The sequence below is a fragment of the Miscanthus floridulus genome, chromosome 18 (genome assembly GCF_019320115.1).
Source record: "Miscanthus floridulus cultivar M001 chromosome 18, ASM1932011v1, whole genome shotgun sequence".
Lineage (NCBI taxonomy): Eukaryota > Viridiplantae > Streptophyta > Magnoliopsida > Poales > Poaceae > Miscanthus > Miscanthus floridulus.
This window is the reverse complement of record NC_089597.1, coordinates 20,016,778-20,039,013: the sequence shown is the minus strand read 5'-3', so window position 1 is coordinate 20,039,013 and position 22,236 is coordinate 20,016,778. Positions and strand designations below refer to the sequence as shown.

General features: G+C 45.7%; 3 protein-coding genes across 3 annotated transcripts; 1 reads left to right on the top strand and 2 right to left on the bottom strand.

The window, feature by feature from the left end:
* The first annotated feature begins 179 nt into the window (after positions 1–179).
* LOC136521824 (uncharacterized) lies at positions 180–929 on the top strand. The gene is made up of 3 exons (XM_066515588.1): positions 180–267; positions 355–705; positions 799–929. Exons 2-3 carry the CDS (start codon positions 400–402, stop codon positions 916–918), a joined length of 426 nt encoding a protein of 141 aa, XP_066371685.1. The 5' UTR covers positions 180–267; positions 355–399; the 3' UTR covers positions 919–929.
* A 2,901-nt stretch (positions 930–3,830) lies between these two features.
* On the bottom strand, positions 3,831–5,268 carry LOC136521823 (thaumatin-like protein 1b). Its single transcript, XM_066515587.1, has 3 exons — positions 5,110–5,268; positions 4,253–4,964; positions 3,831–4,147 (listed from the first exon to the last, which is right to left on the bottom strand). Exons 1-3 carry the CDS (start codon positions 5,183–5,185, stop codon positions 3,997–3,999), a joined length of 939 nt encoding a protein of 312 aa, XP_066371684.1. The 5' UTR covers positions 5,186–5,268; the 3' UTR covers positions 3,831–3,996.
* A 2,741-nt stretch (positions 5,269–8,009) lies between these two features.
* LOC136521825 (early nodulin-93-like) lies at positions 8,010–8,934 on the bottom strand. The gene is made up of 3 exons (XM_066515589.1): positions 8,769–8,934; positions 8,592–8,653; positions 8,010–8,448 (listed from the first exon to the last, which is right to left on the bottom strand). Exons 1-3 carry the CDS (start codon positions 8,830–8,832, stop codon positions 8,227–8,229), a joined length of 348 nt encoding a protein of 115 aa, XP_066371686.1. The 5' UTR covers positions 8,833–8,934; the 3' UTR covers positions 8,010–8,226.
* Positions 8,935–22,236: the final 13,302 nt, after the last annotated feature.

Genomic DNA, 22,236 nt, shown 5'->3' with positions numbered 1-22,236 from the left:
ACTCAGAGGAAGATGTCATCGAAGATGTGTATGACGTCACCACTAGGGAGGACACACAGCTACAGAGAGCCCCGCTTCAAAGATACGTGGTAAGATACTTAAATGGTACAATTTGTTATCCTTTTGGTATTAAGTATATGTACTAAAACTGTCCCACCGCGTTTCTGTACCCAGGTGACACAATTGTCAAGGCTGTCCAACGAAGCAGCGTTCCAGCTTCACGAGTCTAGAGGGCAGGGGCCAGGCGTTCTCGCGGCTTTTGTGGAGGTAAACATAAACTTGTCCGTTTCAAAAATATTTCTTTATTGTATATGCGTTTGGCTAATGAACTAACTTTAACGTCTATTTATGCAGAAGGTGAAGAAGAGCTGCAGGAAGCTAGCTCAGAAGTTGAGCTGCATGGACACCCCTTATGAGGAACCGCCACTCCCCGCGCGGTCGGGTGGCGCGTCTTCAGCCTCTTTGAGGACACCAGCCGGCTCTTCTCAGGCGATGACGCAGGGTGCCACTTCCACAGTGCGTACACCACCACATCTTAGCGCTGGGAAGGACCCTGCAGCCGAGGACGAGGAGGACGACGATGACGACGACGACGAACCCCCGGGCTTCCACGGACAGCACGGCCAGTGGGACGAATGGCCGCAGGACGAGATCGGCATGTCTCAGCTAGGTAGTGCCCCGTTTGGCACCCAAGGAGCCTCACAGGTACTAACAAAGATAGTTTGTTTCAGTACGTAGGCTCCATGAACTAACGATCATAAAGAACTATAAGTAATCGTGCGTATCATATACCTGTAGGATACGAGCCGTACGCACCGTCGACGTGACCATACCGACGTTGGCTACACTCCCAATGTGTTGCCAACAAATCCGAAGAGACAGAGGCGTCCGAGGGATCCTTACACTCCTAGGTCTTAGTTTGTTTTGGTCAATCGAATAGTGACATCCGAAACTTGTGGGTTTATTTGGTTATTTTATGTCAAACTTATGTCAAAACAATGAATATGTTATGTGGCAGCTTGTCAACTTGCTTCTTATTCGTTTCGTTGAGTCGTGGCAGCACTGCCGACGAGATTAAGTACCCTGCGTTCGGGAACCGGCAGTCCCGGCGTATCTGGACACCGGTAGCAATTTTTTGTAATTGATTAGTTAAAATGGTGCATAACGGTATTATGAAAGACGAAAAACTAATCATTGGCTTATCAAATTCTCTATTCGACCGTGAAAAAACTGAACAATATACTGGCGCGACGCGTTTCGATTCTACCATCCAGGTAGCCCGGGCCAGCGGCGGGCGCAGCGGCAGGTGTGGGTGCTCGTGCGGTATCTTTGGTCCTGCCGCGCCACGCAACACGGCGCGGCACTGACGCGCCACATCAGCGACCCCCCGGCCGCCCCACGCCACGTCAGCCCTGTGCCGCGCCACCATGCATGGCGCGGCACAGGCATTTGGCCGCGCCAGGGCAATAGGCGCGGCCAAAAGTGTTAGTTTTAAAAAAATTCGTCAGTGTTAGATTTAAAATTATATTAAAAAAGGGTTAAAATTAAAAAAAATCTCCACGAGGCACTTTTTTTTATCTATGCCATGTTCTTTTTGGTTATTTAATTTTCTTTGTCTTCGTTATGTGATGGGTTGAGTGGAGGGTTTGTCCCTGTGCTTATTTAAATAAAATTACTATAATAATTTCTAGAAATAGATTATGTTATGGTGGAGAAGAAACGCTACCAAAAAATAATGTTTGGAGCGAGACTATATACGTTTCCGCACTTGCTGGGGTAGGTTAGGGGTATAGGGAAGTAGGGAAGGTTTTTGTCGCTTGTTGTCGGAGAGGGTTCATATGTGACCCTTTGTCATAACATAACTGTAAGCAATAGTTGTCGATGAGACTTGTTTTTGGTGTCTGTTTCATGTTCTTTTAACTATTTTCTTTGTGTTCGTTGCCTAATGAGGTGAATGAGGGGTTTAACCTTGAGTTGATTAACTGTTGGTTGTGCGAACTTGTTTTAACTCATGACTTATGTACTTTGATGGTTTTTTTGGTCTAATCTCAAGATGTGCTGGTTCATGTTGTTGTAGGTGTTTCATTATATAGGAAAATGGTGTTAATAGAATATGATAATATATTTGTTGTTTCTTTGCTTTTGGTCATTACTAAAATGTGACGAGATATGTTAATTATGTATTTGAACTATTGATTAAATATATTGATCTTGGCCTCTATGTGATGTTAAATGGGTTGTGCTAACCTATCTATGATCTATATGGGTTGGACTAATCTCTAATCTATATGGCCTATTGGTGTGAGATGTGTAAAAATAAATGGGAAATGGACCAAAGAATCATAAATATTAAAATGTGGGCTAGACCGAAAAAACTAGCTCTAACAATGGGCTTGACCCATTATAAGCCTACCTGCAACACAGAGTTTAACATGCCACGATTATGTTTATGGCATTTTTATGAACCGCCAAGTTAGCGCCACATCAACATTTATTATGTTTTTTCTCCTACGTGGCACGGTCAAAGAATCTGTGACTAAAAATGTCATAAATCTTTGTGACATACAAAGTAACGCGATAGATTTATGATTCAAAATATGTAATTGTCATAGAACAAGGTTAGAGACGCATGAAAGGTGTAACATCACAGCCCATCGGTAGCATGTAATAGTTGGCCGTTGTGTGGTTGTAGTTGGTTGGTTGGTTTAGTGCCACCTTGAAATTTTAAAAGGGTGAGGACCAGCTTATAATCCTTGTTAGGGGGTTAGTCATCACACGGCGTAGGGAAGTAGGGAAGGTGCTTGCCGCTTGTTGTCGGACCATGTGCATTTGTGTCTTTTGTCGTAACATAACCGTATGCAATAGTCAGTCCACCATGCACTTTTTTGTCGATCTATTGTTATTTTTATTATTTTCTTTGTCTTCGTTGCGTGATGGGGTGAGTGAAGGGTTTGTCCCTATGTTTTTTGAAAGAAAAGTTACTATAGAAGTTTCTAGAAATAGATAATTTATGGACAAGAAATATTACCAAAAAATATGTTTGGAGCGAGGCTACATATGTTTTTGCGTTTGTGGGGGTTGGTTAGGGAGGGTGTAGGGAAGTAGGTAAGGCTTTTGTCTCTTGTTATCATCGGGGAGGGTTCATGTGTGGCCCTTTGTTGTAACCTAACTATAAACAACAGTTGTCGGTGGGACTCTTTTTGGTGTATGTTCATGTTCTTTTAATTATTTTCTTTGTCTTCGTTGCCTGATGAGGTGAGTGAGGGTTTAAACCTTCAGTTGATTTAGTTAATAAAGTGTTGGTTGTGCATACTTGTTTTGCCTCATGACGTGTACGTACTTTTGATGGAGTTTTTGGGTCTAATTTTAGAATGTGCTGGTTCAATATGTTCTCGAAGAGATGGAAGCTTACTGCATGTGTTTCATTATACATGAAGCTTACACACATGAGTTGCCTGATGAGAGACCGAACCTAGCTGCGGCGTTGTTTGGTTCGCAGCGCGAGTTCGATGTATCCAGCAAGAAGAGGTTCCTTATATATATATATATATATATCGCTTCTGCAGGAGAGGTCCATTCCAAGAAAAGAGACGGACAAACCCATTCTACTTGCATGCGGGAGCAACTCATACCGAATGGGCTCAATCCGTTAACCACACACGCTGTAAGTGATTCGATCACCTCATCATACATAGGACTGACTTGTACAGGTGATGCGTGTCTTCTTTTAATAATACTGGATATAGAAAAATGAAAAAGGTTGATTCAGTAGCTTCTATTGTATGGACAGTGAGAGATTATGATGCCGTAGAGATCAATGAATTCATTCCATTTGATTTGATGACTACTTGGTCGCGATTTTTTTAATCTCTGTATGCTCCAGATTAACAAATAAATTAAGAAAAATGGCATGAATCAGCCTGCCCCTAGGGCTCTTTATTTCTTCCCTTTCCCATGTGTGCAACCACTCGCTCCTCGGTTGATACTTCTTATAAATTAAAAGACATACGAAAGCGCCGCCATGGCGACGCCGAGGAAGGCAAGGCTGGATTCAATAATGGACGGCATGGTGCGCCACGACGACGACGCCAGTCGCCCGCCACCGACGGCCGCTCGTACTTGCGGATCTGTTCCTACCGATTTCACACTGCAGTTAACAACGAAGCAAAAACCAGACGATTAGCGAGATATTCTTACGCTGCAGATGGATAAAATTTTAGCACTAGTGGGAGGAATTTGCAGCATCGATCACCTTGTCGTGCTCGGGCAGAACGTGATGGCGTACGACGTGCCGCCGCCGGCGCAGGTGAAGGTGGAGGTGGCGTCGTCGTACGCGTAGCTGTAGGCCCGCGGGCAGGACTTCTTGAAGAACTGCGAGTATGCCGTCGGCCAGCACGCGTCGGGATTCCCGTGCTCCCCGTGGCAGCAGTGCTCCGCGGTCCCGAACGCCTCGCATGCGCTCTTGCACGCCACGGCGGCGCCACCGGCGGCGCTGTCCCGGACCCGCAGCTCGGCGGGGCACGCGGCGTTGAGGTCCATCACGCACCCCGTCAGCAGGCAGCTGGCGCCCCCGCCGCCGCCGTGCGGTGCGTGCGGCTCTACCAGCATCGGCAGGTTGTACCCGTCCACGAGGCTGACGTCGTAGAAGTCGAGGCCTTCGTGGCCGTCGAAGGTGAACTCGGCCAGCGTGGCGGGCGGTTTGGCGCCGTGGCCAGCGCAGTCCAGCCGGCCGGAGCCGCAGTTGCCCGTGACGCAGGCGAACCTCCCTGCGGCGTCGACGGAGCAGTGCGTGCGGCCCCAGAGACGGCCCGACCACCCGTGCGGCGCCGGCAGCGACCGTGACTGGCCCGGTTCTAGGGCGAAGCCCGTGGTTTCGAGCGCCGGCGAGCCCGCGCTGGACAGGATGCCCGGCCACACCGTGTGCCCGCAGTGGTTCGTGATGGTCAATGTTCTCGCGCAAACACCTGATGATCGATCGAACCAGACAGACACAGTGCAAGGGAAAGAAAAAAGAAAGAATTAAATGAGCACAAGTAGGTCACTAGGTCCTCTTTGACGACGTGCATATGTTGTACTATATGGATTGGCAGCTTAGTTATAATACGGTACCTCCAGCTCGGAAGGAGATGATGACGAGGATGACGTGGAGTAGGGCGAATGGAGCTTGGTGTGCTTGCCCCGACATTGCGAGTCAACTAAGCTAAGTGAGGGGCAAATGAGAAGATCGAGTACGTGAGGAGCTGAGCTTCAACTTGGCAATGGCGGCGAGTGCTGACTGGTGCGCTGCTAATGAGTCGTAGGTGTCGTCCCCCCGGTCCTCTACTTATACATGTTCTCTCTCCCTCTCCCTACACGGTCACGACGGTCTCATTGGGGACCAGTGGCGGTAGGCGGCGACGAAATGCTTGGGGGCCTGGCATTTCCGTGATTATTGTAACAAGACGCCTTTCCTATTTTCATGTGTGCTATTACTTTGTTATTATATATAACATACTCCCATAAACAAATCAAAAGTCCAGTGCGTGTCGATTTACGTGATATTATAGTATATTCGCGCAACATATGCCTTGTGATTGGATTCGGCCTCATGCATGGCAATTTAGCCCACCGGAGGATGAAAGTTGTCGGTCCGTTTTCTTTCGCTCAATCACGTTAAGACATGCTCATGTATGCATGCACACTCATCTCTCCGACAACTGCTAGGTGAACTACACTACAACATTCCTAAGGGTACCGTGGCGGTCCGCGACATCATCTCATCGGTTTTTAAGTCCAGGAGTAACGTACATCATTGAGAAACCAAGCACATTGAGCTCGACATCCAATTCGTTCGAGATGCCCTAGGGATTTCCATAGACAAGCCTTTTATTATAGCCATTTTTTTAAATGCACATTTATAGAGGCGGTCAAGTTAAGAAATCCACTTCTAAAAATCCATTTTTCAGAAGTGGGATATGCTTTGAACTTCTCCCTAGATCTCTTGTCTCCTAGAATCATTTATAGAGGCAGTTGGGTAAAAGTGCCGCCTCTTAAAATAAAAACCCTATCTCCTGAAATTGTTTCTATAGTAGTGATAATCATTGTGTTAACACGATAATATGTCATCTTTCGCCTATGTGTATGTTTCAATTGTGCTATGGCATAGAATATTAAATTAAATGCTTATGCGTGTACAATAGAGTGCAAGAAGGTACATAGAGGAAGTCCTAATAGTTAAGTGAGAAACAAGGCAATATTAAGCCATCAGCAATGCAAAATGAGTAAATGACGGTTCGGAAATTGTTTGCATTGGATCGGAGATGGCTTCATTTTTTTCCTAACATATATCATAACCAAAAAAAATTATTTACCACCGTCGTGGTCACAGCGAACTTTCATGTTCTATATACTTTCGGGAAATTATAGTGGACCAATCTTTAAATCAAATTCAAAAGAAAACCAAAGAGTCCACTGTCCTGCACAAGCTAGCTATGCAAAACCAGGCTAAGTCTGCTTGCTAAAAAAGATCATGTACGCCCATGCTAGCTTAAGCGGAACTGTGCACCATTTTTTATTAGTATGCTTGATCAATGCTTAATTCGTAAGAAAGAAGTCCTATGCTTTTGTGTTGTCTTATGACCATTATTTCCATGAAAAGGGTGCACTGAGGCTAAAGCACTGTCCTTGTTCAGTCAAAATCCCGGCGAAAAAGAAAGGGACACCAGCTAATAGAATTCGCTCCATTATTTAAAAGGTGCGGTGCCTTTAGCTGAGATTTAAGGATAGTTGTCACCAAGTTGGTCCGGCATCAATATGTAATTAAGTTCTTCAGTAATCTGCCGTCTTCGTGGAAATTTAATTACTACCATTTTCTCAGCTAATTGTATCAGGACCATGAGCCATGAGCGAGGTGTGCTAAAGTGCGTAGAGAACATCCACCAGATTTCCGAAACTTAGGTCTACTTTGGTTTACAGGAATTTTATAGGAAAAATGGAGGATTTCATTTCCTATATGATTCAACATTGTAGCACGGTAGCACCTAGGAGTGAGCCATAGCAAATTGTCAGGCCTGCTTCTCCGACAACAGTTGCGCCGTCAGGCTCTACTCCGGGCATCGCCTCTCTGCCTGAACCTGTCGAACTCGTGTGTCTCTGTTGCTTTATTGTTCTTGATTACACGCCTCTCTACCGATCAATCTACCTTCATGGAATACCCTCGGAGGACTACCAACAATATTCTATCAACACCGATCAAAAGAAACAAGCATTTTCTAAATGACGGTGGTTGGTGGCTGTGCCCTCAGTTTTCGGACTCACTGGTGTGGCGCTCCCAGTTTTCAGCTCGGCAGCGGCAGTATATCTGAGTGTGACTGGGCTGCCGCGCGCTGGTGACTGCCCACGTGCTGCCCACTGAGGGATAGCTTATCCCTTGCAGACACATGCCTATTTTCTGTGTATAGGTTTCCGGTGACCAGATCGGATCCCCCTTACGGTAAAGATGGCTTATATAGGTTATATTCTATTGTAATGGTAATAATAGATAATTAGATATTTATAGTAGGATTATTTTAGATGTCATACTATCTTTCAAAATTGCAGAGGTGGTGGTAATGTAAATTTAAATTTAGGGATTATCTTATGTTGTGTTTTTTATAGTGACAGATAAGGGCCGTTGTGTATGAGTGGGGCAGAAGTCCAGGGTTTTCTCGATCTACGTGAAAAGATCTTCTTTTTAAGCTAGAATACCTGGGGTTGTCTAGCCACCACGGATCGAGTTTTTTTTTTGTAATGACATATAAGGATTATCCTATAGCTATTATTGTCAGGGGTTACCGGATGACGTTTCTGATTTCTATATGATAATTTTGTAGAGCTTTCTTATGATCATTCTGTAAGGTTTTATCAAACTCTCTCTAATTAGTAATAGTATTTAGTATATAATCTCTATTTTTCCTGCAAAGGCAACATATTTGGCCACTAACTGTCGGTATGGAGATGATTCTTTACAATCTTTCAATAGTACAAGGTAATTGGTAACAGAAATTAAATTCGCATTCATTATATCTTCTGAATTGAGCACCAATAGTACAAGGTAATTACAACGCTAGAATACTTTTACTAGTGCATCGATGTTTAGTGCGCTACTAGAGCGTCAGCCTAGCAGTTTATTCAGACATCAGCGGCATCTGATGCTTGTACTACTGACGAATTGAAGAGGTAGCTCGACGCGTATGTCTCATCCCATTCTCATGGCCTGAAGAAAGCCGGGTGCGGGCGACCGGTGCCCTGGAAGGAGGTGTTCCTGAGATGCTCAGGAGCTTCCTCAAACGAGTGCCGCCTCGCCAGCGAGAGAATCTTCTTGTCGGCGGCGATGAAGTAGGCCATCCCAGCAACCGTTGAGATGATGAGTACCTGGCCGGTGGGGTTGATGTTGGCCTTTGCCCACGGCAGCATCCTCACGCTCGCTAACTGAACAACCGCAGCAAAACGATAAGTTAGAGATGTATATAGATAAGGGCTGTTTCGCGATTACGCGTGTGCTCTAGCCAGCATCATAAGGAAAAAAAACTGAGATTTATAGGATGGAATGGCATGAAAGTATGGAAACTCACGGTGGGAATAGCGGAGGCGATAGTTGCCACAGCTGCCGCCTTAACTCCGGCAAGGGTCGCCTCTGCAAACATCCATACAAAAGCATGAGTCAGGTCAGTGTACATACTACATAGCCCTTTATTTTAAGCCAAGTTTAGTGTTTGAGGCCAGTTAGTGCATGCAGTATGTGCAGTTACCTCGCGAGCACCGCTTGGCGAGGGCAAGCTTCTGGTCAAGGGATGCACGGCTCACCGTCGACATCTCGGATCTTTGCGGTTGCAGACTTGGCTTGGCTAGTGAAAAGAAGCAGCTCTGTCAGCAGTGAGGGGCACTGAAAGTTGGAGTGAGCGAAGAGGATGTGAGGACGATGGATGTGTTGCCAGAAGCAGAGGAGGGCGAGGATTTATAGGCGGCATCAAGGACCCCAAACGATCGGCTGACGTGGAGAGAAGCGGTGGGCGGGGCGGGCGGGCGCGGACGTGGTTTTGGAGGCCATGTCTGCAGCGCAGGAGATTGGTTGCAGGGGGACCACGGTTTCACCTGCTATCCACTCGCTGGCCTGCATAGACAGGACAGAGAGACGTCGCATGACACCATGTGCATGGGACTAGTACTTGCCACGTCACCGGCCTTGGAGCTTGATCGATCGATCCTCGCGAAACTAGCTAGTAGATTAGAGGGTTAGATTTGAAGCCTAACCACGTGCAGGTCAAGGTTAAAAAACCCAACCCACGGATTATAATGCTGTCGCTGTGATGTGGGTACTAGACTAGCTTGGGCATCTGTGTGCTATTTCGACTCAAGGTTCAAAAGAAAACTAGCAGTAGAGAAGAGTAACACTGGTATAGGAGTGGGTTTCAGTCCCGGTTGGAAAATCCCCTCTAATCTCGGTTTCTCAACTGGGACTACAGGCCCGGCTTTAGTCCCGGTCCTCTTAACCAGGATTGATTTGGGACTTTCAGTCCCGGTTGGTAATACCAACCGGAAGTAAAGGCGGCTCTAGCCTGGCCCCAGGCGCTGCCACGTATTACCAACCGGGACTGAATGTCTCTCTTTTTTTCTTTTACAGTTTCTTTGCATTGAATATTGTGCGCACATATTAAGAGTAAAACTAATTAAATAAGATGTTGTATACTACAATGATCATCTATCCCACAATTAAATTTCATACAAACCATAATAAATTTAAACCAAGTCATTACACACTACATGTCCAAGTACTCCCCAAAGTTCATGCAAACATAGGGCCTATTTGGTTGAGTTGTAGCTTTTAGAAAGCTGTTGTGAGCTGTAACTGTTGGAAAAGCAGCTGTGAGATGTGAGCCGTGGACAAAGCCAAAAGTCGTTTGGTTGAGCGGCTGTAGCTTTTTGGAAAAGCAGCTGTTAGCAGGTCCCATGTCTCAGCCGACCCCACTTGTCAGTCACTCAACATATTTTTCTCATGTTTTTTTTCTATACGCGTCTTCGTCTATCCATGAGCACGGGGAACAAGAGGCCGGTGAGGGGTGGTGCTCCCGCGAGCCCAGAGAGCCTGGGGCAGGGCCATAGCTCGCGTCCGCCGGTGCCGAGGACGGGGCCGCGCCTGCGCCGCCATAGCTGGGGACGGGACGGAGCTGCGCCCGCATCCGCCGGTGCCGAGGATGGGACGAGGCCACGCCAGCGCTCGCCGGCACTGGGGATGTGGCCGCGCCTAGATCCAAGCACTAGGAGGGAGAGAAACGGTCAGAGATGGCCTGGCCACGCTGAGCTTGAGCTCAGGCGCAATGGTGGCACAGCGGCGAAAACCGGCCTGAGTGGCCTCAACCCTAGATGAGCGACGGCGCAAACCTATGGGGAGGAAGGAGGGAGTCAAGGCGGAGCTGTGTGCACGGCAAATTGGGAGGAGGCGGTATGATGGTGGCGAATTTGGTCGGCGGAGCTCGTGTGGGAGGCAATGCCGTGTGCGCCTGGGAGATGGCAGAGAGGGAGAGTGAGAGCGAGCAAGTGGGAGAGAGAGATGCGCCGTTGGCCGAGCCTGCTTGCAGAGGAGAGGGGCGCCGCCAGAGAGGAGAGGCTGCCAGAGGGGAGATGCGCCGCCGGCCCGAGCCTGCTTGCGGAGGAGCGGCGCTCTTTCTTTCACGCGGAAGAAGACGAGCCACGAGCAAATCGAACCAGTACGCACATAATGATGGCATTGCAGGTAATTTTTCACCCCACAGTCGGTGGAAGCAGCTCTCCCACTGCTTTAGAAAATGAACTACGTGAAAGCTGGCTTTTGCCAAAGCTGTAGATCTACCATAGGGCCTTTGGTTGGCTTTTGGGCTTTTAGGAGCAAAAGCTACAGCCAAAAGCCAAACCAAACACCCCCGTATGTCACCACTACTACCTAATGAAGTTGACTTTCTTGTATTTTCAATTCGGTGAAGTGTAGGTCACCGATGTGGTATCCAAAAATATCATTGATGAAGACCAACGCTTTAACTAGTGCACTCTCTCTTGCTTCACAACTACGAGCATAGGGTCTACTAATGACGTTTAACGGTGCTCGAGAAGTTAGTGGGTCTCCCCTCTTAGTCGCAAGCAACTTTGCCTGAAATCCTTCCATAGTGAGTGTTGGCCATTCATGAGCATATTTCCAATCATAACCCAATTAATACATTGTCTGGTTTAGAATGGCTTCAAAACTGCACCCTTTGTAGGTTAAGTCATAGTCCTCAACCTGTAAGTGTTGGCAGAAAAAAGGTTATGAAAACCAAGCTTTGCAACATATAACAACAAATACAGATATAAGCTATGAGATCGACTTCGACTTTACCACATCATTTCGGTTATTCCGAGCAATGCTTGCACAAAAGCCCTCAACATCATGATGCATGTCCATATTTATAGCTTGTATCAGCACGGAGGATAGTGTAGGCAAGGTGTACCCAATATTTCTTAAGCTTAGTTACACATGCAATGACAACATATTTTTGTGCAACAGTCTGCTGGGGTGTCCTTATTCCCATCTCTGAGATTTGTACAACACCTCTACCCATCCTAGCGGCGATGGAAAAGCCAATTCGATATTGGATTAATGGACCATTATCTACATGAAAGGTCTGAACAACCACTTCCTAAACCCCAAAATTTGAGAGTGTCTCTTTAAGCCAAATGATTGGGTCAATTACCTACGGTCCATTTAAGAATCACATATATATACATATCAAAAAATATATTTATACAAGCGTATTTGACACATTAATTTATTGGAAACATATAGAGTTGCTTACTATGCTTGGATGATTAAACGATACATCCGGCAATACTGGATCGAATCCCATCCACTTTACATAGCCATTGAAACCTGTTACTTCCGACGGAGGGAGACGACTACGTCCAACCATCTCTTCTCATTAAAGTCAATATATCAAAAATCATATCGCGGAGACAATATTTTTCAAACACAAAAATGCATATCACTAAAGTCATTTTTTTCATAAGTTTACAAATATCCAAATTCACATCACTAAACCCTATATATCAAAATTCAAATCACTGTGTAGTCAATATTTATCATATACAAAAATGCATAAACTCTAAAGTTAATATATCAAAATTCATATATGTATGCCACTGAAGTCAAATTTTTTTATAAGTCTATATATCAAAATTCACATCAATAAACTTTATATATCAAAATTCATATCACATAAGTCAATATATCAAAATGCGTAACACGTCAATATATCAAAATTCATATATGTATATCATTGAAGTCAATTTTTTTATAAGTCTGTATATACCAAAATTCACATCAATAAACCCTATGTATCAAAATTCAGCATCTTTCCAAGCCCGGTTTCACACAACACGAAGGGATGACAAGGGGTTGGCAACGAGTATTACCACCTGGCAGTAGACGAAGGTCAAGGCCGCGGCCGGAGACGAAGAAGGCGCTGGCGGAGACGATGTCAAGGCCGGAGATGAAGGCGCTGCTGGAGATGAGGGCGAGGCCAGAGACAAGGAGGGCAATGGAACCGCCACGCACACCGGAGAGGAGGATGAGGGCGCCGCACGCGCCGGAGCCAAAGACAAGGGCGAGTCCGGCCGACCTACGAAGGACGAGATGAGGGCGCCGCCGCGCGCGTCGGGAAGACGAGGACGAGGGCCCGCTGCTCGCGCCAGAGAAGAGGGCGCGAGCCGCGCGCACGTCGGAGCCAAGGACAAGGACGTTGGCTGACCGATGAATGATGAGGACGTGGGCGCCGCCGCGCGTGCTGGAGCCGAGAATAAGGACACGCCGCGCGAGTCGGAGAAGAGGGCGCGGATCCTGTAACACCTCTGGTGTTACGAGCTTGCTTAGCACCTAGGTTAAGGTCTTAGGGAAATTAGCAAAACAAGTTCTCGAGTTGAAAATTTTAAAATCACGTATGAAATGATAAACAAACCCTGTGCGACCTACCTTTATGGTTGAGGGAAATCAAATAAAATCTAAGTTAATTTACTCGGTGCGTAAAAATACTATGGAAATACTAACAAAAAGAATAAAATAAGTAGTTAATTGTTTGGTACCAAAAACAATTTCTATAAACAAAATAAAATATGACTTGTGTATAGTGCTTATGTGAAGATGGTGAGCAAGTGATGTAGTGGAAAATGCAACTTTAATTCTTGAAAACATATGTTGTTAATTAGTGTTCTGGAGAGCTCAAAGATCAAATTTGAAATTAAGATAAGCTTTTTTGTTAAGTCGGCAAACACTTGAACTATTGTTTAAAGTACCATTTTTGGCGAATTATATCGAGCAAAATAATTAAAGAGTGCTTAAATAATCTGTTCCTATGGGTTGGTATGGAGTATGAACTATTGCATGAAATACTTGTTGGTTGAAGTTAATAAGATTTAGACATTTTAAAAATTATGGCAAAAGTGTTAATGGTCATTTATGAACCCTTGCCCTTTTTCTAAGTCTAAAAAGGATTGTAGACAATGCTATTTTGGTAATTAAATTCTAACTAAAATGTTTAAACACTAGCTTCATGTTTTCGTATGGTTGGTTGCCTCTAAGTGGGTACTTGGGCATGGTATAGGTTGTACTGGGGTTGGGTGTCACGTTGCCCTCTTAAAAAATTCTCAAACTTCGTTGGAACGTGCTAGATCATGTCGTGGGCACCTCTCTATCTCCCTCGATGCTCATCCTCCGGCCGTGCTCGTTGTTCGAACGAGAAGCCCTTAGGGTCTACTAGAATCTTGAGCTCGGGTTTTAATCTCAACAGGGCTCTAAGCGGTTGGTTTTGACGCTTTAAAATTCATGCATAGCACGTTGTCTGCCCGTTCGGCCTAGAGTGCGCGGTCACTGCGTTTTGGTGCGCCCCATGGCTGCACTTGGTCGTGCGCGCGTGTGGCCACAGGTTGGTGGGGGCCACCCTTGGCCTGGCCGTGGCGTGGCCGTGGCTTGGCCATCTTTGGCTGTGGCGCCTGCTGCTAGCTAATGGCCTTGGCACCCTCCTCGGCCGCCGCTGCCGCCCTACCGCGCGGCTGCCCCACCCGTTGCCCTCCCTACCTTGAGTTGTGCGGCTGCCTCGTCGTCGCGTCCGTGCTTCCCCCTCACGCCTCTGTGCCGCCGCTGGCCCAGCCCGATGGCACTGCCCCCTGCCGTGCGCACATGGCGCACTCGTGGCACTGACACTTGGCCGTGCCCACAGCCGTGGCTGCCACGTGCGTATAACCCCACCACGACAGCCGTACCACCCCCAATCGCCCTCGCCTTTTATGAATGTCATGCCGAGAGCAGGCCGACCCCCCCTATTTTCCCTCCCTTGTAGTTTCCGTTGTCACAATGTCGTCCACGGTCTAGCAGGATAGGTCATCTCGGGTAGATTCAATGCGTCCACGGCCTCGCCATTAACCCACCCAGCTACCCATCCCCACCCTGCCTTAAATGGCGCCCGGTTGAGCTCCAATTTTGGAGTTTCCCCGCCGCCGAGCCGTTAAGGCCATGTTCGACCATTGTGGGAGGCAACCCGCTCTAGTTGCCATTCGGGCTCAACCAGCTGCACCAATGGCCTCATCCTGACTCCCTCTCCACCCTGCGCACGTCGGCGAAACCGCTACCACCTCCTCGGCGCCGCTGATGCGGTCGTGTCCACCACGACTCGTCGCCGCGCTCGTCGCGCGTACGTGGCTAGCCTTGCTCGGGGCATCCTCGGTTGAACCATCACCATGGCTAGGTTTGTAGTAAGCCCCTACTGCTCAATCAATAACTGTATAGGCTGGTAGCTGCTCTAGTTCACCGGAATGGCTGTGCCGCCACCGTACACCACTACCCGCCGCTGCAGCATGTGCTAGAGCACCTCCTAGCTCTCCACCGCCACCCAGCATAGCCGCTTAGGTCAGGGATTGCAATCGACCCTCTAGGTAAGTCCGCGCAAACCCTAGATGGCCAGCATGACCGTTCGGTGCCCGTGCTCGCCGCGCCACCGCGTGTCCTGCTTTGGGGACGTGCGTGGGGAAATTAGGAAGAAGCCAAGGGGTGAAATGAATTAGTTAGAGAGAGAGGGAAATAATAAACAATGGCGACATAGTTTCAGAAAAGATCAGGTTCTCTTTTGCAAAAGTGCCGCGCGCGCGGGTTGCCCGCCTTGGGCCGTTGCTAGGCCGACCTGCTGCGCGTGCTCGCGTCCCGCGTTGGGCCAAGCCGGGTCACTGGGCCGAATGGTTGGCGCCGGTCCATTGCCTTTTAAAATGTATTTCCTAATTGTTTTTCCTTTTTCTTTGTTGCTAGGAACTTGTAGATTCAATAGCAATTAATGTACGAAAAAATGTGGATTTTTGAGTTCTTCCTTGGGGTGTGCTCGATGGAACGGCACAATTTAGTGCACTCTCTTGGGTACTTCATGTCTAATGGAAGACAAGTACTCTTGAGAGGGCATTAGATTAGGCGGTTCTACCATAGGTGATATCAGAGCATAAATGAGGAAATAAAGCTTCAAAACCCTTTTCTAAACTAAAATTTGATAACCTATTTTTGAAATAAGTTAGGACGTTTGCATACGAAGTGTATAAGTAGCCCTATTGTCATGGTTAAGTATTCAGAATAGGTTTAACTAGGCTTTCTCTGGTGGACTAACGCTCGCGCAGTATACAATCCTTAAGTCTGTCGCGTTGGTACTGCCTTAGTTGTCATGCCCGTATTGCTTGCAGGTGCGCCATCTATAGGCATCACGCGTGTCGCATTATGCACAACTAACCAGTCCTTGTTCGGGAATTACTGCTATACTATGGCTTCGTGCTTCACGTTCGCCTATGGTTCACGCCTACCGTAACTCATGTCTTTCCATACTCCTCTCTGCGCTCTTGTCGGACCCTTGCCCTATAGCCATACTAGTCCTTTATGGCCTCAGACACCGCTCGTATCGAGCGCGCAAAATTTTGGTTGTCTTATTTGTAGTGACCTCGCGCAGGAACCGAAGGTGGACTACGCCAGGATCACTGACCACTCTGCCATTACAAAAGGGCCTGACCTAGCCATATGGTACCACCACTCGACGCACTCCAGCTCGCCTACCTTTTCCTTTTGAGCAAGCTTTTCACTCAATCCTCCCTTGCAACCACCCACCAGGGATGGTAGGAGCCTGGGTTAGCAGTTACTGCCTGAACATTGAGGATTTTCCCAAAATTTTGTATGCCTCCCTGCAAAAGCTCAGAGTCAAAGATCATCCCGAGTATGAGGGCCATGAGTATGAGAAGCATGGCACTCAGCGGTGTGAGGTTACTGTCTATATTGGGAAGAGTGAAGAGTTCCCCGATATCACTGAAGCCTAGAATGTGACCGTAACCGAGTTTTGCTTCGTTGACACCTACCAAGTTATGGCCCACAAAGCCTTATGGCATCTTTGCTAGGTCTATGAAGAGCCCATTGCTCATACCTCCATGAGGTTATTTCCACCTTTGGAAAAGAATTGATGGGTATGGAGGGCTCGCATGGAGGCTTTGTAAGGGTGGGACACGCAAGAAGACAGTCCCACCGTGGTGCACTTGACCACGTACTTGCTTGCTCTGGATGAGCAGTATGACCGGCGAGCCTCGAAGCTGAGGAAGTGCCTCCAACAAGCTGAGCAAGTCAAGATCTTCTCTAGGATGCTCTAGGTGTAGCTCGCTAAAGCGCATGCCAGTGTGGTAGCCGTAGAGAGTCATGAGACTATCATGTCAGAAGCTCTAAAGGAGGCCAAAGATCGGCATGCCCATCAACTGGGAGAGGCCTACCTTGTCACCAGGGCCAAGCATAGGACGCTTGTCATTGAAAGGCAGGATCCCTTGATCTTGGAGGGAATCTCTGTCCACCCACCGGAAAGACAAAGAACGACTATTGCAGTATTGCCAGCACCCCCACCCTTGGAGGTGTCAAAAGGAGATCCCTTGCTTCCCCTCACTCAGCCACTGCCGAGAGAGGAGGTAGATCCATAGCCGGGCAGTAGAAGAAACCATCGAGCCTGGGAGTGAAGCTGTGTGGTCCGATGAAGTAGGTTAGTTGTCCTAGGGTAGATGTATCATAGCTAGTAGTGCTTTTCATGGCTGTCCTCTAGTGTGTAATCTTTCTATTGTATTTCATCCATAGTTGTTAAAATCGTCTAGTCGTAGGAGGCACGTAATGTGTCGAGAGTGGGAGAGTAAGTGCTTGTACGTTATACCAGTATAAGGGCATTTGGAATGTGCATGTTGTTTATTCCATTGTGTTTGATACATCATTTTACCCTTAGGTTCTGTTAGACTTGCTTAGGGTTCTTGAGACGACATCCAGCAGGTTACAAGAAAGGCGACCATTCATATGCAAGCAGACCAGCCCTAATTGGATAATAGAGGACACTGTATTAACTAATTGTGGATGTCCCAGCAGAACGTTTGCATTTATTTAAATTAAATCTGTTATGGGATTTGATTTCCTTATCCCTTGTTGTGAAAGGAACCCTTGTTGTCTGAATCTTCATTTGCAATACTCCTTTGGTTCTATGGTCTATGACCCTACTGCTTTCACCACGTGTAAGTTGGTAAAGTTGCCGGGTTAAAATGCTTATGGTGCCATGACAAAATCGAGGGCCCCTGTGGAATAGTTGTCACAGAGGACGCTGCTCGGCACGTGCTGGTATCGAGGTTGTTGACCAGCACCTTGCCAAGTTACACCACCGTAATGTTCTTGCAACAGAATATTCCCCTTTGGAGGTATGTCCTTGCGTTCTAACCGGAAATCCACAATGGGTTGATGAAGTAGTGCTCCTTCAAAGTGACCGAGATGACATGGTTTTGGAGGAAGTACGTATGTCGTGATCTCAGTCCATGCGAAAGACGGGCTCATACTGTAGTCAACGAAGGGAAGGAAAAAGAAGAGCAACAAGGAAAAGTAGTCCTCCGGTAGTCGGGAGCGATTAGAAAGGCCTGAGTGGACGTCATGTCCTAAGCCCTATGTCTAGCTCGACCACGCTATGCACGCCGGGTCACTATTGCCATGTGCCATGTGGACGCCATCAGTGTTGGGCCCACTAGCACCCCATTCTCGCGTGGCCACGACATTGTGTCACACTCGCCGTGCTCGTGCACAGTGCAGTTCCCCTTTTCCTGGCACCCTATCGCCTCTCGATTCCCGCCCTCACTCCCGCACTGGACCCCTCCCTTTTCTTCTTTTGGGGACATGCTATGCACGCCTCCCCATCGAGCGAATCCCCTCCCCTCCTCCTTTTCCACCCTCCGCTCAAAGCTTGCGCAGGGATCGCACCATGACCGACGTTTCCCCCACTTCGTGAACCGCCAGTGTTTCCGTTCCACGCCACCTCCACTTCCCAGTGCGTTGTGCCCCCACCACCGTTCACCACTATAAGATGCCCTTGCTCTCCTCCTTCATCCCTATCCCCCTTGAATCCTAAGCAGAGCTACGAGATCCAGTCGTCGTTCGTGGAACTAGGATCATTAGTCAGAGGTGATTGTGTAATCTAAGACTAAGAAGGGATCTAGTTTTTGTCAAAGAAGTTCAAGCCCACCTCTAGTTAGTTTAAGTCTTAGGGTTCATGATAATCGATTTCTCACCCTCATGTTTCTGGATCTATTGGACATACGCCATGTTTTGGTTGATCATTATCTTGCTATTTCTCCATTGTCCTTGTCTAGCTCGACTTCTAGATTAAGCCTTGGTTGTACTAGGTTGCTCTTAACCGTGTATCTCTAAATCCCTGTGTGGTTTAGTATCTGAAGTCGTGTAATAGTCTGTGTAATTTTAGATCTACGAAGTGTAATCGCACTTTCTCTTTTGGATTCTTATTCGAATCTTGGGACGAGATTCTTTTAAGGGGGAAGGTTGTAACACCTTTGGTGTAATGAGCTTGCTTAGCACCTAGGTTAAGGTCTTAGGGAAATTAGCAAAACAAGTTCTCGAGTTGAAAATTTTAAAATCATGCATGAAATGATAAACAAACCCTGTGCGACCTACCTTTATGGTTGAGGGAAATCAAATAAAATCTAAGTTAATTTACTCAGTGCGTAAAAATACTATGAAAATTGTTGACATTTCTTAGCGTTGCAACTAAGAACAAAGTTTAAATCCTAACCCCTAGCAATAGCCCAGAAATGCTTATTGGTATTTATTAACGTGTCACTTGGTTGAAGTACTTAGCCACCTATTATAAACCTATATCTTCTAACTTTACTAGGTTGTCATCCCTAGTGAGGATGCTAGAGATATGTGTTGGTACTACATAGGATTACTTCTAGAATAACACTAGGTAGATCTTTATTAAAGTATGTGACTATATAAATCTATGAATAAAGAGTATCCGCATGCGCACAGATAATATACCCTTATAGTATTTTACTTGAGAGTATTCTAGGTATCGTTATTTATATTTTTACCACTGGGAAGGTCTAGCATGGACATGTATTGATAACTTATATTATTGAAGCAAAAGTAAACCATAACAAATACTCTACTCACAACAGGGATAAGTCATAACATAAGATATGTATATATGATAAGTTACTCAGAGCACTCCTTTCTATGGCATTAGCATGGTTAGGTAGAATATTAGAGGAATAATTCCTAAGTCATTCTTAATTACAAGTCAAAGCATATATTTGATTAGTGCAATTACACCTAGTAATCATGGCGAAGATCATCATCATATCTACATAGAAGGGATATTACTAAGGAAGATTGAGGGCAGAGCTCGTTCTATCTTCGTAATCGGACCATACGTGCATCTATATTCGGGGAGTGGACTACAAAGGACTCAACAGGAGTGTCACATCCGTGATCTACCATATAACCCAGAATATAGGGTGTACCCACAGGTAAACAACGTATAAGCACCACACTTACATAATGTCGATCACCCACCCATGGTACCTTGGAGTGAGCGCTATATGAACTTATGCATAAACATAATGATAAACTAGCTATACTAAGCATATAATCAAAGTAGATGATGAACATCATAATGAAGAACATGAATAAGATGAATATTGAGATTGTCATAACAATTGTAACTAGCATATAAAAATAATGGAGAAACAAAAGAGAGAGGGGTATAAAGTTTATACCGAACCACACTCTTGACAAGATCGGGAATCCAAGCAAAGTCCTGCTTGCCTCCCTCTAGATCTATCCTAACTAGCTATGCTACGGAGGAGAAGGATCTCTGAGGAGATTAGGGTTTCTGTCTTCAAATGACTTGATGACTTATGATTTCTGGGGGAGGCAGGGGCTGGATTATATAGCCCTGAGGGTCCAACGTGAGCCTTTAGATCAAACCGGCTTAAGCAACAGCCTAGATGCATCCTCAAAGGCGGTGGGAGACCGCCATACGAAGCTGGCTAACAAGTGGGACCAAGGGGCTGGGCAGCCCCACCTGCAGGCTGGGTGGCCCCACCTATTAGGGGCTGGCCCTCCACTTTGGTGATATGGCTTCTGAACCCTCCTAGAGTCTTTCCACGTAGGTATCACGGTAGAACTCCGTATTTTCTTTTGACGTGTAGGTCCTCCTTAGCGGTTTTCTGATTAAACCCTGCTGGAAACACAGATTCACTAAAACTTGTGGAATTTATTAGTTTAAACCCCTAAACCTTCATTGGTGATTATATTTATGCCCTTATGCATGTTTAATTGATGATTTAGGTTGGTTGTTAACTACCATCAACAACTCTCCCAAGCTTACCTTTTGCTAGTCCCTTAGCAAAACTAAACTTAGTAAATGGATCTGGAGTTTAAGGATTTTGAAAACATTGAAGCAACTCCTCAAAAGTACATATGCGTTCAAACAAGAATTCTCCTCCAGATTAGAATAAACCGATCTGACTTTCAAACTTACCCATATTACCTATAACCATGGGGCTTGTAGCCTTCACTTGGGTCTTGAGCAATTGAAAGACAAAACAATCAAGTCAAGCACTATGTCTCAAGTTCTTTGCTCAACCATTATTTTGGAGTTTTTACAGGTTTTCAAAATAAAACTCAGAGCTCTCCATTGTATGACTCTCTCAAGTCTCTCAATATATGTGGTATTTATGGATCCTTACCAAGGCAATAGCAGTGTTATGCCTTTCCTTTCCTATAACTAAGGCTTATGTGGAGCTCATAGGAGTGGAGAAAGCATAGAAGAGCATACTTGCAATACATATATTGTAAAGTAAAACCTCGGATCCAAAGAGAGTTGAGTCATACAATCAAATCAAGATATGCATGTGTATGGATGTATGGTGGATATATATGGTGGCTAACCTAATTCTACTATGCTCCTTGAAAACATCTCTCTTTTGAAACTTGAAAGACTTTTGCAAGAAAATATGAACTATCTTATTCATCTCTTTTTCTCATACGGGCATCGGAGTACCCATTGTTTTAATAATTCGGACACTTATCCATTTTTTTATCTCTTATTTTTTATGAATAACTTTTGCATATCCCCATGCTTCTTTCTGCAATAAAAACTTTTGAGAGATAGCAACAAGAACTTAGAGCATTTATTTGATGGATATCCTATGAAGAATATTTTTGGTTTTTACTCCCAGTGTAGGAGTAAAACATTTTTAGATGGCTCTAGATGGAAAGCATGTTGTTGCACCTACCCCTAGTGTAGGAGTAGTGCATATGTGGGTGGTGTGTATGTGATCTTGATTTTAAGAGCATGACAAACCTCTCATAAGGGTCAACAAAGCTTGACTAAACTCAGTGTAAAACAAGCAGCATATATGAGTGGAAGTTTTTTCTATTCTAAATATCATATATCGCTCTGGTAGGAATTCAAGCTTTGTCATACAGGAGCTCATCATGTAAGATTTTTATGTTTTTCAAAAGATAAATCTCCAGAACTTTAGTATCACTAGGAACAAGATAAACAACAGCTCAGACCTTCTCATATCTTATCCGTCAATTACCTAGATTTAGATCAAGCATATGCTACCCACGAGTTTTAATTTTAGAGTAAATTCTTATATCAAAATAGTCGTATCCAAAACTCAGGAGAATGTAGGGCTGAAAACTAGGTACTTGAAAGGAACTACGACAGAGCAACTAGTCATTATTTCCATATCAAGAGATTATCCTTAGTGCTCATTTTATTTAACTCCTAAAAACTAGACACACTCTTTTATTTTGTTTTTTTATTTTTAAGATCACACCTTACTATATATATAGCTAACATAAATTTTTATTTTGTTTTAGTT

Excerpts from the sequence above, each read along its gene's own strand:
- LOC136521823 (XM_066515587.1), bottom strand. The coding sequence starts at position 5,185 with ATGTCGGGGCAAGCACACCAAGCTCCATTCGCCCTACTCCACGTCATC. Across the intron at positions 4,965-5,109 it reads CATCTCCTTCCGAGCTGGAG|GTGTTTGCGCGAGAACATTG; the intron begins GTACCGTATTAT and ends ATCGATCATCAG. Across the intron at positions 4,148-4,252 it reads TTCTGCCCGAGCACGACAAG|TGTGAAATCGGTAGGAACAG; the intron begins GTGATCGATGCT and ends TGTTAACTGCAG.
- LOC136521825 (XM_066515589.1), bottom strand. The coding sequence starts at position 8,832 with ATGTCGACGGTGAGCCGTGCATCCCTTGACCAGAAGCTTGCCCTCGCC. Across the intron at positions 8,654-8,768 it reads CGCCAAGCGGTGCTCGCGAG|AGGCGACCCTTGCCGGAGTT; the intron begins GTAACTGCACAT and ends GGATGTTTGCAG. Across the intron at positions 8,449-8,591 it reads TCGCCTCCGCTATTCCCACC|TTAGCGAGCGTGAGGATGCT; the intron begins GTGAGTTTCCAT and ends GCGGTTGTTCAG.
- LOC136521824 (XM_066515588.1), top strand. The coding sequence starts at position 400 with ATGGACACCCCTTATGAGGAACCGCCACTCCCCGCGCGGTCGGGTGGC. Across the intron at positions 706-798 it reads GCACCCAAGGAGCCTCACAG|GATACGAGCCGTACGCACCG; the intron begins GTACTAACAAAG and ends ATATACCTGTAG.